At 41.6% G+C, this 17196-nt stretch overlaps 1 protein-coding gene across 2 annotated transcripts in view; it reads left to right on the forward strand.

Moving 5' to 3' along the window:
• The window catches only part of PRKAG2 (protein kinase AMP-activated non-catalytic subunit gamma 2), a gene marked incomplete at its 5' end in the record, with an annotated part of 237177 nt that overhangs the window by 73025 nt on the left and 146956 nt on the right, over window positions 1-17196 (forward strand). For both annotated transcript variants that reach the window (XM_081996735.1, XM_081996736.1), the window contains 2 exons: window positions 3592-3663; window positions 15237-15516. In XM_081996735.1, the coding sequence (XP_081852861.1) occupies window positions 3592-3663; window positions 15237-15516 (352 nt within the window). The remainder of the gene's footprint in view (window positions 1-3591; window positions 3664-15236; window positions 15517-17196) is intronic.

Below are 17196 nucleotides of genomic sequence, written 5' to 3' on the forward strand. Positions count from 1 at the left end.
TCTTGTAAATAAAAGTGGATTGAAAACAAAATAAATCTGAAGCGGCTTTGTGGCTGTAAAGTAAATCTAAACTGCTCAAGAGGTCGTTTTTTCTCATTGGGGATGGCAGGAGTGATATCTGGCTGTCAGACGGCGCTGAGCAATGTGAAGGACTGACTGAGGAACAGGAGCAGGAAAGCTAACAAAACTTTGCAAAAACAGACCTTGCATGCTCTTAATTCCAGGTTAGCAGCACTGGGAGCCGCAGTCTCTGGTGGCCTTTGTTCCTGACCGGGATGATTATAGACTGTGGTGTCTACACAGAATCGTAGAATCTTTGGGTTGGAAGGGACCTTTAAAGGTCCTTTAAAGATGTCCCTGCAGTGAGCAGGGACATCTTCAACAGCAGTTGTCTATCTGAGGATGTAATGCAGGACTGATGGATACAGGGAGTGACGCTGTTCGCTCTTCAGCCAGGGCTCTCCAGTCTCAAATGGGAAGGACTCTTCCTCATACCAAGACGTCGCCGTACGTGTGTGGCGAAAGTTTTTTAAATGTCTCTCCAGAACCACGTGATTTTCCAGGGCACTTACTCCAAGCACAGTAAAGCAGAGCTGGAGAGCAAGAAAGCTAAGAATAGTTTCAATCCCAGGTTAATGGCAGAGCGAGCCTTCAATGTGTTGTCAGTTGGCATAAAATCAGAGCAGTCAGATATGTGATAAGAGCTGGGGTTGCACCATTGGCCTCTCAAGGAGTACTGTGATGTTTTGCAACACTTTTGGAGCAGTTTTTATTTTATTTTTGTAAAGAGTCACTGTATAATCAGCTGCGTTGTCACATGTGCTTGTGGATGAAGAGGAACACAAGAAAGAAAAGATATCTAGTCTGTATTCTGCAGAGATACATACAAAGAGAAAATAAGCATCTAATATTCCCTTGCTTAACCAACAGGCTGGAATAGAGAAAGCAGTATTTGCAGCCTGGTATTTGATATATGTATTTTTTCCTTCTGTAAATGGGTGCCTTCGCCTATAGAATCCCGCAAAGAAGTGAAAAATGAAAAAATTGTTAGGTAGCAGCTACAAACAACTACAGACAACTACAGACTAAAAGTACAATTATTACCCTGTTTGAAATGTCCTCCAGCACTGTATTAACAAACAAAGGTCTCATGCTGTCCAGAAAAGTATAGCTCCAGTTATTTCATCTTACAAGTAGAGATCTCCTGTTCTGCATTTTAACGCAGATGAAGTAAGCATATCTCCATGATATCGGAGAGTTACAAATTAGAACAGAGTCATCAGCTGGGTTTCATGAAACTTTCAGGCTTTAGAAATTAATATATACGTTGTTTTAAGCTTGGAATTGTAACTAGATACTGAAATTTAGCTCCTAAGAACATACCTACCTACGCCCTCCTATTTTTGAAGGTTTCTGCTCAAAAAAAGAAGTTATGGTTTCACTCCCAGCTGTTCCAGGTTTCCTGAACAGCTTTTTCAACCCTGATTACTAGGTATGTGTCCCCTTAAACCCAGTTTCTTCTATCCAGTCTCCAGCCTTCCCAAACAGCAGGTTTTCTCCCTGTGGTTTACAAGTAGCAATATAGTGACACTAATATGTGGAGCTCAAAAGAGGTTATTTATTTCCTTGATTTATTCCATGGAAAGTGGCTTAGCATACATCACATTCCAGCTTCTGCACTACCGAAGAAGGGTAGAGGAAAATGTTGGTAAATCCTTTGGCTAAACTAAAGTAAACACAAGGGGGTATGTTTTTGTGTAACTTTCCATTAGGCTTTTAAACTTCTTCACAGAAATTTTTCACTTAAGTCTTGCAGTAACATATGAAGTAGGAATAATAATAATAATCCCTTTATTGATGCTGTTTATAAATGCCATTTATGGCTGAATAATTTTATATGGAGTATGTAAGTCATTTTGGTCTTAATTAATTGCAAGAATAAGCAAATTAATACAGAAGCTTTTCTTTAAGGTCCTGCAGTGTCTAGTTCAGCCTCCACCAAATCTTGATAACAGTGAAAATCTAAACCAAACAAATTGCCTCTTCTTTTGGTTTTGAGATGTTTGCTTACGTTTTCATTTGCAAGTGAAGCTGATATGAAATACAGATGTCAAAGCATGGCGATGAGGGTGACATTACATGGTTGCGTTGGTGCTTTGTAGTTTGGGCTTTTGTAGACAGTTCCCATTGAGTTTGCATAGACAGAGCTGAGAGCATACTGATTTGTCATGAATACTTTGGTTTGTGGCCTAATGATTTGGGGCCAGCTTGGCCAAGCCTGGCTGCTACTGCTTTTTTTTTTTTCTTTCCAACTTGGCTTGAATTACTCCCATGTGCTTCAGTTCCAGTAATTCAATATTTTGTTCCCTATTTTTGTTGTTCATTATGTAACCAGAATATTTTAAAACATTTGTAAGGATTAAGCCTGAGTTACACATTTTTGAGCATATTTTGGATTTAGTATGATTACACAATAAGATGTGATTAGACCTGTGGCTGCTCTGAATTATGAAGGCAAGCAAGCCTTGCAGACTTCCCAGCCGGTGCTAATTATTAATTAAGCTCTATTTAATCTCAAATTAGGTTTATGTGAAATTGCTATTTATCTATGTTTTGAACTATTTTAAATGGGATGCAGATGTGGTATTAGAGAAGCACTGAATCATTACATGGAAAGGGTGATGCCTTGCATCGGGGAGGTTCTGTGTTGGGGAGGTATTCCTGACATTTAGATCAAAATTTGGGATCCAAGACTCAAAGACTCAGTTCTTCAGCACACAACATTAGGCAACTCCATGCTTTTGGTCATAGAATTACTCATTATCTACTTTTCTGATCAAACAGATGCTAAATTTGACACTAACATAATTTCCTTATGCATGTAGAAAGGAGCTCTAAAAATCCTGTGGCTGGAACACGAAGTAGCATAAACAGAACAGACGGCAGGAGGTAGAATATAATTGCAGTTTGTTTTTGTTAGTTAAGGATGAGCATGTGTGCTTTTCTTATGGCTTTATTGTCTTTAGTCACGCAGAATTGGGTGCTTGTCTCTCATTTGTGCAAGTGAATTGGCTATTTCCTACCCGAGCCCCATGTCTTTGTTTTCTCCATCTTTGTTATATATGTTACATATTTTTCAGAACACTGACATATTCTCATTTAGGTTTTGATTATTGCCATGAATACTCTTTAAACTAAGATTATACACCCCACTAAAGACTATATAGACCATTTGCTGAGTAAGTGGCTATATTTAACCTGTAATTTCCTACAATTATTTCTGTAGGATTTGGGCACCTCCCTTTGAAAGTTTTAGCACAGGACTTTTGAATTTGGCTGTGCAGGTGCTTTTTCATGGTGATGTAGTGCAAGAGCTGCTAAGGGCTCCCTGTTCACTTGTTACTTACATCTGCCATTGAGTTCACAGCCAAGGAGAATGATCAGAGCCTGTGTTATTGCTTACCAGCAATCGCTACGGGTAAAGCAGTAGGCGCTTCCGAAATAAAATCACGGGCTACAATTGTGGGATGCTCTGATGGAAGGAAGAAGACATTAATATAGGACATCAATTTTTCTTCTTTGCCCTGGCAGGATCTCAGCTCATTTGCCATGCCATTCTTGGACGGTGATGTGGAGAGCACAGACAAAAATGCTTCTCGCAAGGTAGGATATTTCCAAAGCTTCACCTTCACTGTAGTGGTTGAGTCCTTTGGTGGTATGCACAATTTATTAGGCTTAAAAAAGCCTGAGGTTTGAATCTGTCCTGCCATTCCATTAACATGTTGAGAGTGGTATACTAGTGCAAATATAGTGACTTTTGCAGACCTTACCATGACGGTACTTTTGCAGTATAACCTGTAAATGATGCTAACTTCTGGTGGTGTTGCTGTAAATGCTGCAGATGTTGTGTGTAAGACTGTTGTAATTCAATGAAGTGATATTGTATAACTGTATTGTCAGGAATATAGTTAGCTAACAAAATTTGTGGTGTTGCCGCACAAATACAGTGCCCAAATAGGTGCCTGTGGCTGTCGGTATGTTTTCCTGGAAAACATATGGTTTCTGATGGTTGCTCTCTCATTACAGAGGTTTTAACTGTTCAGTGTTAAATATCCTTGATCTATCTGTCCTTGGCACTGGCAAAAAGAGCTGCCTTCATTTGCTGAAGCCATAGCGGTAGGGTCTTCCTGTAAACAAGGTAAAAAGGTTCCTCCTCAGTGTGGGATTAACTCAAGGTTATCTTTCTGGAGGCATTGCTGTGATTTGTTTTTCCGATGGTCTGCTATTAAATTAAACCAATACGTTCTCAGAGTTTGCTTGCTTTAAAATGATCAGGCGAGCATACTCAATGGATGACATGATGGTTGTACAGCATCTACCCTAATGTTCTTCAAAGAAATAAAAATTGTGGGTGGGATCTGTCATCTTCAGGTCCTGGCCTCCTCATTTTCACAAAGTTCTGATGTACGAGCTGGTCTGCTAAATGTAAGCCTCCTACCAGCCAAGTTAGGGGCTTGGTGAAAAGAGGTCCTCCAAACAGTAGATAACCCCAAAAGCTTGATCTATAGCTACACAGCGGACCAGTTTGACTTGTCACAGTATTTACAAGGCTATGGACCGCTGTGGAGATTAAACCTGCTACAAGCTATTTGTCAAAGAGTCTGCAGCTACAGTTCAAGGCAGGTGAAGCAATAAATCTCTCCTTCGTGAAGCTAATCTGCATCTGTAACAATAATAATTTAGCTCTGTTGACAGCACGGGTTTCTACTCCTTTGCACCTTGCAGGAAAGGACAGTTGTTAAAAAAAGCCAAAACTGCAATCCATCAGTGACTGAATATGTTCATAACATTGGCCTTGTTCTTTTCTGGGTTGAACCTTTTAAGGCTGACGTAGGAGTCACTGACATAGAGGAACTCTTGCAGATGCCAGTGAAGCTAAAATATACAGTGTTACCAAAAGGTGCTCGTTTGGTGGGTTTGAATAAAGTGAACAATGTGATGTTTCTGGAAAGGGTTGTCATGCTGCAAGAAGGCAGGGGTTTCTAGCTAAAACTTGATTTTTCCATTTATCACCTCCTTTTCCCAAAGAAAGGTGAGAGAGCTGCATGAATCTCAGTCCTAAAGAAAAAAATATACCAGAACTAATCTCCCTTGTGTGTAGTATTACATGATATCATTTAATGACTTCCACTTAACCATTTATGAAGCCTGTTTGTCCTCTTATTGGTCTTGAGACTCCTTTTTGATGAGTGCTTCTCTTGGGGAGAACTGAAAGAACATTTCAGTAGTTGTCCCTTTTTGCAGATTCAGTAAATGCTGGTTTTTTTCTGCAGACTTGGATAAAGTTCTGCTTATGGAAGTGCAGTTAACTTGGGGATGACTATGCAACTGGGGCTTAACATCTGAAATTGCTTTTTTAACTGACCTTTTTGACTGAGTATGTAAGACCCAGAGTTTTTCAACACATGCAACAAAGTGGTAAGAAAACAGCTGGCAGTGCCCAACTTCTAATAAAATCCATTGGCACACATCTCATCCTAAATATCATTTTTCTCAATCTGAAGGATGGGATTGTTGCTGCTAGTGAATGATGAATAGCATCAGACTGCAGCATTTATCTAATTCTAACTAAAATTTTGCTAGTCCCTGCTGATGCTACATAAAGAAGTTCCCAAGTTACTCTTTCAAGTAACTTGAAAGAGTTTCAAGTGAGATGGTTTTTCTTTGTTCAAGTTTGAAATCACAGTGTGGTGTGTAACTTTTGCATATTAAAAGCCAGTATTTTATCAGTATGTGGCTTTTCCATTCACCTATCATGTTGGAGATGGCCATTTCATCAGGGATGACTCTTCCTGCCCTGAATTCTCTGTCTCCTATAGATCAAGACAGAGAAGAGTAGTTCACAACCCATCTTTCCAATCTGCCATTAATGTAATACTCTTGTTCTTTGTGAAAAGCTTTTAGAAACTGAATTAACATTTTTCACAGAGATCTTCAGCACTTTACAATGCAAGTGTCTCTCAATTGTTAATCTGTGACAACAATCCTCATTCACATAGGAATTTTTTGGCAGCGGTGGGAATGTGACATGCATTTCCTGAAGTTTAGCCTTAATCAGTTCTCATTAACATGGCTACTATTATAAAATGATGTATCCTTCTTTCCTTTATGACTGATGGCAGGAAGGGGATAGGGCTACTTTTCACCTTCCTCTGCTGAACATGCAGAATATAATATTCTGAAGACTCTTGTGTAGAGGTTTTTGGCATGATGTGATGGAGAAAGGTAGCTCTTGTGCCTGTGGCTGATATTCTGGCCCTTCTTATTGCCTGACAAAATGCTGTAATACTTGTCTTGGTAGCTTTGTCTAAAACAACTGGTATTGCTGACTGCCCCATGCTCAAAGCTAGGACTCTCCAGACATGGCTTGAAGCCTTCTTGCAGAGAGACCTTAGAGGGTCATTAAATACAGCAGTATAGACAAGGATAACCGGGAGTTGAGAAGCAATTGGATACACTAGATTTCCTCAATCTGGCAAAAGACAGTGGAACAGGGGCAGTTCAGATGCCTGGAAAATCATGAATGACGATGTGTAGCATCATTCAGAAAACAATTCCGATACGGTGTGTCAGGGCAGCAGTCAGGCGTGAGTGCTCCTCGGCACCTAAATGTCTCTATCAGTCTTAGAGGTCTTAACACCTTGAATGCTTATAGATCCTTCATCTAAAATGTAGGTTAAAGGATAAGGTGTGGAAATTATAGGAAACCGATAGCCATTGCTTTTAGGTGAAAGCCTGGGATTCTCAATGATGAGAGAGAAGAAAATGACACAAGAAAATTGTCCATGGGGAGGCATCTAGCAAATTATAGATGGAGGAAGGAGGAGGAAGAAAAGAAATTCAAAGAATAATATTGATCCATTCCTTTATGGAAATAATAGAATTGTCATAAAAATATAGAAGAAAGCTTGGAAAAGAAGTGTGCATTAAAAATTCTTTTCTTTACATGGGGAAAAAGCTGGTGGGATGTTTATCTTAGATGACAACAGTGACTCTGTCCTATTAATGACTTAAGTGTATTTAAAGCAGAAGATGCTAAAGCTACACATTTTAAAATTCAATCCCAACAGCTCTGATAAAACACCCTTGAATGAATTGACAGAGCTTTCTCTGACTAGTGCTGATTTTGAATAAATCTTGGAGCACAAATGAAGTTCCAAAAGACTTCAGAAAAAGCAATTGCTGTGTTAGTATTTACAGTGTTTGCAATTAGGATAATTTACAGGTTTGTCAGTCTAACGTTAGTCCTGGGTAAAACAATGAGATATCTAATGTTGGATAGTTAATGATGCTATTATAATAGACTCATTTGGGTTGGAATTGATGGTAAACAGTTCTGACTGAACAACTGTGGGGTTTTAAATGAATTATAAATTTGGTTGGAAAATGTCAGTCTCAGTATCATGTATATAAAATGTACCAAGGACATTTTGATTTAAGAAATGGGAATTATACTGAATAAACATAGCACCTATTAAATAAATAAAAACCTGGCCGATAAAATAAATTGAGACTCATCAGTGGAAAATTTTGTTTCTAGGCAGACAAAACACTCTGTTGCTATACTATATTGTACTTTATCAGTGACTTTAAAGAAATACAGACTCATTACTGACACAATTTGTAATTCCTACAAAAGTAGGGGAAGAGAGTGGTAAATTCTGAGCAGGAAACTCTCCTATGCAGAATGACCTGAATCACTTAAAGCATATTTTGCAAACAAACAGCCTATCTCGGTTTGGCCAAATTGTGATTGGTAACACATAGGAGCAAATAATGCAGACTTTACTTTTGGGAAGTCTTTCACAAAGCTTTGATTACATTTTGAGAATAGCTGTAGGTAATCAGCTCTACATGGATTCTGGATGTGACATGCTGGTTTACAGATTAGTTTGTTTTTTGGCCGTACGAACAAAAGAATTGGGTGAAAAGTAGAGGTTTTATTACGACCGCCTTTGGCACTGACTCACAGTTCTTTTAAAAGTAATGCAGGAAGGCATTGATGAACTAGGATCAGAAAACATCTGAGAAGTGACTCAAATATTGAAGGACTCTGAGGAGTGCTTTGTCCTGCTTCAGGTCCCAGCATTGGTTTTGTTTTGTCCAGTGACTCATAGGAACTGCACGAGCAACCCCTGGAGCAGGACGGAGAAGCAAAAAACATGCCATTTTTAGCCCCCCCTTCACTGGATAATAAATCTCCTTTTGATTTCTTTTGTCCCAGTCTTTTAATTATCCATTTCTTTGTGAGCAGTGAGGGTGGGGAGTGCGTCCCAGATGGTGCCGCAGCCTTGGCACAGGGCACCTGCAGTGGATGCAGCGAGCCTCAGGACAAGGACACATGTGCCAAATGCTGCACTGCCATATGCACAGCTCCTTCCCATCCGCTGCTTCAAAATAAATGCAGTTAAGGGTTAGGAGGTGGACTGAGAGCCAGCCCTGCTTTTACCTTTCCTCAAGTCTGATCCTGCCTTAAGCAGCCCTTCTCGCTGCTGGGAACCTAACCCCGATCGTCCATACAGCAGTGCAGAGCTCTCGGAGCCTGCCAGAGCAGCCAGCCGCATCCCATTGTATTTTAATTTGGGGAAGTGTCATTGTACTTTAGTTTTGGGAAGTGACATCTCTGATCCTGTAAAATACGTTGTCATCTCAATTGTTACTGCTCATGCAGAACCAAGGGAACTAATGGTGGTGAGTGTGACCATATGGTGCCTGGGAGAGTAAGTCCTTCATTACCTTTCAGTCTAATGAAGTCAGCTCTTGTGTTTCTGTGAGCTCTTTTATTCCAGCAGAATCAGAGAATCATCCAATTAACTTTATCAAAGGGCTTTTTTATTGAGATTCAGTGGAAGGGCAGGAAACAAGTGCAGACATCTATCTGCTGTATCGTCTCTAACTGTGTTTACTGTCCCTGTCAATGATGGTGGGAGGCAATTCCTTTTCTGTTATTTGCCTTCAAAATAAAGGTCAAATAACTCATTGCTGTAAAAGCAAACAGAGCTCAAATGTCCTAACTATTTGGAGTTGGAGAAAAAGGAGCAGAGCTCAGGAGCATTTAATAACTTTCACTTAAATTCAGAAGCATTTTGAAAAGCTGTTTAGCTTGAGCTCATTCATATTACAGACAGGTTTGTTTTCACACTGTTCTGAAAAATTAATCTAAATTCTCCTAAACCAGTGCCAGAGATTTTTCAGGGAGAGCATCCTCTGGGGAAGGCTGTGTGCCCAAGAAAGGGCCCATTGCTGGAGCACCCTGGCAGGGGAGCAGAGGAGATGGCTGCGAAGAGATGCTGTGGCAGGGACACCAGTGCCTGGGTTTCCCCAGCTCTGACACAGTCTCTGTTCATGGTCAGGGTCTTCTCAGCACAGCTCATCCATTTTTTTGGCAAGGTCGCTTTAGCAGGATACTTATCTTCCCTGCAGTTAAGTGGTCCTTAATTTCTTGGTTGGGAGCAGAAATGGCTTCTTAGATAGGACTTTATTTGGTAAAATGGAGGGATCAGATTTTCAATACAAAGCATGGGAAAGAAAACAACAAGACTGGGAAAACTGTCTGTGAGTGAGAAGAGGCAGGACTAAGTTGGATGGTGTGTGGATGATGAGAGACTAGTTTGTGGTGAAGCATGAATAGTTTGGTCTCTTAGCACATTGTGTTGGGCATTATCATATGGTAGTGATTAAATGTAGTGCACTTTAATCTTTCATGTAAAATAAGATGAGGAATTGCACATCAGGTAAGAAAATAGAATCATAGAATATCTCGAGTTGGAAGGGACCCATAAAGATCATCAAGTCCAACTCCCTACTCCTCACAGGACTACCTAAAACTAAACCATATGACTAAGACCGTCGTTCAGATGCTCCTTGAACGCACCGTAATAGTCTGATGTCCTTCTTATATTGAGGTGCCTGAAACTGCACTCAGTACTCAAGGTCGGGCCACACCAGTGCAGTGTAGAACGGGACAGTCACCTCCCTTGACCTTGCTATGCTGTGCTTGATGCACCCCAGAAGATGGTTGGCCATTTTGGCTGCCAGGGCACACTGTTAACTCATATTCAACTTGCTGTCAACCCAAACTCCCAAATCTCTTTCCATGGGGCTGCTTTCCAGCCTCTCATCCCCCAATTACACCACCCCAGGTGGAGAATCCAGCACTTGCTCTTGTTAAATTTCGTATGGTTGGTGATTGTCCAGTTCTCTAGTCTATAGTAGCTCAAATAATTGAAGGGAAAGATGACTGGCTGGTATTGAAAGGATGACTGTGGGGTGGAGGGACAGAACTGGTGGGGTTTCCCCAGGCTCAGTCCTTGGACTGGTCTTTGCTAGTAAGGCTGAGGTGAAAAATAGAAGCATGCTAACCAAATATGTTGATGATGCAGAGAGAGGCTTTTTTGTCATCAGAAAGGACCTTATACAGGAAGACCTGAATGATCTTCAGGATGGATAATTCTTAACAACACAAGATACAACGTTGTTCACTTGGGATTTGTCAACAGTAGCAATAAATAAAAGAGGTCAGGGACGCTTCCCTTGGCCTGGAGATGACGGGCTTGGGCACAGTCCTGTTGTAGACCCAAATTCGTGCACCCTCTAGAGCAGGGTGGCCACATGCAACCTCGACTGTCTCTGGCTTATGCTTTCCCCAAGACCAAGCGGCACCTGGGGAGTGCTCATGGCACACCCAAATCCTCATCAGATCATGAGTGAGCAGGGAAGCTGTATGGGCCACTGCTCGATGATTTGAGCCTGTGTCCAGCTGTTTCATTCACTGGCATGGGGTAGTCTGGGACTGGTAGTGATTTATGTTGGAATTCTGTCATCTAGGAGTTTGTCTGTTGAAAATGAAGATGTGGGTCTGCTGGTCCCTCACAGGATGGGTCTGAGCCATTAATGTGTATAGCTGTGAGAAAGGAGGAAGAGATTAGGAAGAAGGGAAAGATCTGTGCATCCGGGTGAAACGACCAGGGCGACTTTCAGGATGCTGTTTCTTGAGTTGAAATCTTTCAGAGCTGTCCAGCTTGAGGCAAGTGTCATGCTATCACTTTACGTTTCATTCAAAAAAATTGAAAGAAAGTCTGCCAGATGCCAAGCACTGCAAGACAACATCTTGTTTTGTTGCTTTATTTTCAACAGTGGCCAGTTCTGGATTTATTTTAGAAACCTGCCTAAGATATTTTGGTGTCTACAACAGTGCAAAGCCCCTCCCTGGTCCCCAGCTGAGTATCTTTTTGTGCTCCAAAACATGAAAACTCATAGTGTCTTACAGCATTTTAGGATATGTTTACTCAGTGCTATGCAAGGTAGCTGGTTTAGCTTTGAACAAGCAAAATCAGTTGCTAGAAACAGCACATCTGATGTAGCACAGGGCTCTGCTTGGTTGCTTAACCTCACCAGGGAGCATGCTGCCGTAGGCTGAATGTAGGGCTGCACTGGCACTATTACTGAGCTGCTAGTTCAGCCCTATTCCTCTGCAGACATATGGTCAGGAGCTGACATTTCTCTCCAAGATAACCAGTTTTAAGGTTTAAGGAATCCAAGGTTAGGCATAGAGCTCAAAGATCCCATATATGCTCTGCACAAAGTCAACACAGGGAATGATTTTTTGGTGGTTGGTTGGGTTGGTTTTTTTTTTTAATTAGGTGAACAGTTTTCATACTTAGAGGAATTTTTCAATTTGTTTGATTAGACCTTATCTGAGCATTGATTTGTATTGTGATTTCATTGTGTTGGGATTCCTTATCTCCAAAAGGCCAATAATCCAGTCAGGGTCAAATGAGCCATATAACCACGTGCATTTATTAGGTGTGTTTCATATTTCTGCCCACTCCAACTTACTGCTTTTACTGGACCAACACAAACTGATGTAAAAGTGTTACTTGTGAGAAACCAAGGTGAAATACTTTTTTTTGCTGCTACAGCTCAGTTGGAGGAATAGTTATCTTTCCAAAGTAAATGTGGGAGTTTTGTGCCCACCTGCCTGTCATAGCTTCAGGAAATGAGTCCAAATAGCCTGAAGAACAGGCTGATGATCCATCTAGCTGTGTAACTCACTTCCTGCACCACTGCTGGAGTCATCACAGCAAGTCTGCATAGGATGGTGGGGTTTATTCCGCAGCGGAATGTTCCCAGCTGAAGCATGAAAATTAACATTACCTTGTGACTTTTATATATGCTGTGATGACTGTTGGTGCTGCTGATTTGACTCATAGAAGTACCTAATCATCTTTTAAAACTCGCAATCCATTAGCCTCAAATAATATTCTGAGAAAGCAATCCTGTTATAATTTCCAAAGCAAAATCACAGGTATTTATCTGCTTTGATGGTGGGTGTAACCTGTGTGTAATTAATGTGTAGAGTGGCTGGGGAAGAATTCGATGTAGTAATTTCCTTTGTTTTAGTAGCATGCACATGTGTATTTAGCAGAGTGCCCCTGGTGCTCTGACAATTAGCTAATTCATCTGCCTGATGCAATGGAGAGAAAGCCGCTGGTTGCGATTGCAATAAATAAAAACATCCTGCTGCTTCTGCTCAGAATTTGAGAACAGTTTGCTTTCAGGTCTGACTTGTGCGTACGAGGGAATACTGATGTCATTTGACAAATTGTTGCTTGACATTTTACATTTCTAGAATTGCTTTAGCATGTGAGGATACCGTAGTCTTTAAAAGTGTCTCCTATCACTGTGTCGTTACAACCAACCAACCATGCAAAAAATATAACATGAAATATTAAGGGTGGCTCCAGAATGACATCCTTCTCTTAGCTTTACAAATGTCACGGCTTGTCACTTTAGGAAAAATTATAATGAAATCACCACCCTGGATACAGTCCTAAATTACAGTCGTAGTGGCAGATCTGTATTATGATTAAAATGAACTTGAAAATATTCTTACTCCCCACTTGCAGGCAGTAGATTTGGCAACAGATCTCTTTAAATAGCAATGCAAAAGGAGGTGCTGTTGCTCTGCTTGGTTGTTTCCCGGACTATGTACTTGTGAAGAGAACAATGTATAAGTAGTCTCAGATGATTTATAGATGACATTTTAGTAAAGTTAATGAGCTTTTATGAAAAAGCTACCACTTTGGGACTATTTACCCATGACAAAAGTGCTATTTGTTTATTAATTTACTTATAGCATGGTTATTATTCTAGGTCTCAGTCAAGAGATTGTGCCCTATTATTCTTGATAAATACTCACCAGGAGACGGTCTGTGTGCCAGAGGACTTAGAGTGGGAATAAAGGAGATATGGTCCTCCTGGGAGAATAGATGTGTAATATGAAAGGAGTTTTCAAGATTGCACACAGAATCCATGACAAAGCTGGGAGGCAAACCTGAGGCTCAGGCCACTGCATTAAGCTTGAAACACTATTTTTTTTCTTCTCTGATAGATACTGTCAGAGTGTTTTGTACCCAGTGCTTCAGTTAGAATTGATTTATCCTTTCCCAAAATTTCCCCTTGAGGGCAACTGCTCTTCTAATTCTTCTGCAAAAGGACAAGTATATTTTTGAGGTATTTTTGTCCATGCTGTCAAATATGAGTGTGCAGGTACAAAAAGCAGTTGTGTGTCCTGCCAGACATCTCTGTGCTGTGCTGAGGAGCACAGTCCAGAATTCGTTGGCTGTCCAGAGCTGTGCCATGCTGGTGCATCTCCATGCCCCTCCTAGTGACCCACGCTATTTGTGTCAATCCTCCAGACCAAGTGCCACTTGCTTTTTAGGTTAGAAACCTTCCCAGGTGGGACACCATGCTCTCTGCAGGCCCTTCTGCAATTCCCATGGAGCAGGACCCATTCCAGCTCTGTTCCATCCCAAGTGGAAAGAGGGGCTGGTCCAAAGTGCATGTGTGGGAGACAGCAAGGATTGCAAAGAACAGGGATCCTGGGTTACGGAGGGGGCAGTTATTTGGCCATCGTGCTGCTCATATGTATTTCTACAAATGTTTTGGAGCTGTGGCTAAATATTATTTTGAAGAAGGAGTTAATTGCATATGTGTGTTAAAACTCAGATGACCATTTTTAGCTGGATTCATATGTACAAGTCCTTCACTGACCCAAAGGAGGGCATACAGCTTTCATTCATCTCTTCTTTCATTTAAGTCATCCTAATGAAGAATGCTGTTTTCCCCTGCAATGACTCCCATGGCAACAATGCCCGTACCTAACTAGACTGACACACATCGGGTGGCATCTTCGCAGGTAGAAGTTGCAACCCACTGCTGCCTTTTGCCCGGAACAGAACCCTTCATTCATGAAAAAAGCCCCCAGCTAAAAAAGCAGCCTCATACCCACAGAAGTACTTTGTGCATTCAGAAGGAAGTAAACTCTACATATAGTCCAGGCAAATCCCACCAGAGGTTTTGGGTCAGCTTCTGTTAATTGTATGTGGAGAGAATGTCATCTTTGCTTCTTTTTTATGTTTGTTTTTCTGGATTTTTATCCCCCCTCACTGGGCAAGCCCGCACAGTGCAGTGCTGTGTTGTGCACAGATATTCCCGCTAGCTGGAAAGCCAGCACGGGTCCCAAAAGAGATACAGCTGCTAGAAAGGTCATACCCAAGCTCGGGACGGGGTAATTAGCAGGAATGTCATCACTCTAAAATGGTTCCTCTATTTTTGGGACTGGAATTGCAATCCCACAGTTGTGGTTGTGGCTGGTGTCGTAGAGACCTGTCAGGCGCTTGGGAACTTATGCACTGTGCTGTGTCGCGTCGTGCGATGGAGATTTCAGTACTGTAGATGGGTGCTTAAATTCAGGAGGAAGACTTTGAGGCTCTGGGTTTCCTTAATGGTGATCATTCATTGCCTTAAATAATTTCATTGCCAGTTATCTTTCAGTTGTCCAGGGAAGGAAGAGGGATGTGTGGCAAATCAAAGCAGTAAAAAAAATCCTGCATTGTATGTGTGGTAATAAAATGTATGCTCACATGTTGAAATCTTTTGTGAAATTCAGGGTGTCATTAAGAGCAAAGGGGCAGCATGGAGCCCAGAGAGGTGGCACACACACATCTGTGTGTCAGTGCAGGCAGGCGCTGGGGAAGGTGAGGTCTGGCTAATCCACCACCCCAATAAACAGGAGTTGACTGTGTTGAGACAAGTTCAGAGATCCTGATGGCCCAAGCTGAACTGAATTAATGGTGATTTTTCTTTTTTCTTCCATTTTCTCTCCTCCTTAGGTGGAAGAAAGCTACTCTGCCGGCAGTCCTTCAAAAAGCCTTTTCTCAAAAGGGCTCCAGAACCGACCTTCCAGCCCCGTTTCTGCCCCTGTGAGATCCAAACATAGCCCCGGCTCACCCAAAACAGTGTTCCCCTTCCCCTACCAGGAGTCTCCCCCACGCTCCCCACGCCGGATGAGCTTCAGTGGGATCTTCAGGTCCTCCTCCAAAGAGTCCTCCCCCAATTCTAACCCGTCTACCTCTCCTGGGGGCATCAAGTTTTTCTCCAGATCAAGAAAAAGTAAGAAATTGCTCATGTTATTTCAGGAAGATACACAGTACCTCTGGGCTTGGCCCATTCTTTACCTGCGGTAGTGAAGTAAGTGCAGATGAGGCATGTGCTAATTGTTCGTTATCGCTTTCACTGACCATGTGTTTTGGGTTTCTGACATGCTGGCCATTAGGGTATGATCTCTGCGGAGCCACGGACACCTACATAGGGCTGAGGAGGGAAATCACACTTCAAATCTTTGCTTAGAAATCCTGTATCTACATTACTGGGAGTTTTCTAGGTGGTTTCACCGAGGCTAGCTGGATGTCAGTGCCGGGGCTGGAGAAGTGCTGGAGGAGTTTGTGGGGTTGGTGGTGGAGGTGGGCACAGAAAGGACATCATCTCAGGAGCTAAGGGAGACTCACTTCTGTGGACTGCATAGCGAATTTCAGCTGTTTTTAAATTGATATTTCTTTGCTGTATTGTAGTGTAGGGGGGAAAAAAGAGCTTTACTGGATAGAAGTAAATACGTGTTTCCAATCAAATGACCATTAAGGGAGTGTTTCAGCTCCTCTGCCAGAATATGAAAGTCATCATAGACCTCCATGGTTCAGAGCACTTGACTGCTTTATATCAGGCATGAATTGTGCCTCTTCAGCCTGTGGGCTAACACACTATTAGGACTCAGAAATGAGCAGGATTGAGAAAAGACTTCAATGGTAAAATTGTCTTGGTGAATAAAGGCTCCCAGAGCTGGTCTACAAAACCCAGCCTGGTCTACCCAAGGGGTTAGTGGCCATAGGAAGGGGACAGAGTTACAGCGGAAAGACAAGAATAGTATCTTGCCACTGGGAATACTGGACTGTCAGACCACAGCGAGTTTTCCTTTTATGAAGAGAAGAAATAACTCAATGATAAATTGTCAAATCTTCTGTGACAATGTAGGTGCAGAATTAGTGATGCCTATACGTACATTTGGCTATATGTTTCCTGCAATGTATTGATAGCTTTCAGTGACTTTTAAATATTATAGAGGGACCTTCTTGTTTTTCTTATCAGAATTTCCCTTAAAAATGTTGCTTTTAATCAGAACAAGTAATTTCATAGTGACTTTTGTGCACAACAGCACAGCTACATAAATCCATATAGGATTTTTCTTTATATTTATCTAAAGTTCTGCTGCAGTGTGATTGAAATGGGATCTTTTCCCGTTCTTGCCTCTCTCTAAAACACCTTCAGGAGACGGAAAGTAGGAGAGTCAGTGTTTCTGAAGGACTCAATTAAACTCCAAGCATCGTTTCTATTCAAGGACATTTGTTCTTGTCTGCTTAAAGTTCAAGTATGCTTTTTATGCTCCCCTCTTTTTCAAGCCTCACAATAAGTTCATTTAAGCTCTTTGTGCTACTCCACATAGGTTTAAATATTGCATAGGCAGTACGCTGCTGGTCAAATACACAGAGAAGGGCTTGCTGCTGCATGAATACCAGCAATGTACACTGCATAGCAAAGCCATCTTGTGAATTTTGAGGCAAGACATCCAAGCAAATAGCACTGTTTGAGTCCTAGCTAGGTACAACAGACTATTAAATAAAGGAATCTTCCAGTAGTCAGCTAAATCCTTTTGATAAGGTCACATCACTGTCGCGGGAACGGCTTGGAATGGGGCCATGCTATTTTTGAGCCAACAGAAGATACCCATGACCCTGCTGC

This window comes from Phaethon aethereus, assembly GCF_964289735.1.
Source record: "Phaethon aethereus genome assembly, chromosome: 2".
In the NCBI taxonomy this organism is placed as follows: domain Eukaryota; kingdom Metazoa; phylum Chordata; class Aves; order Phaethontiformes; family Phaethontidae; genus Phaethon; species Phaethon aethereus.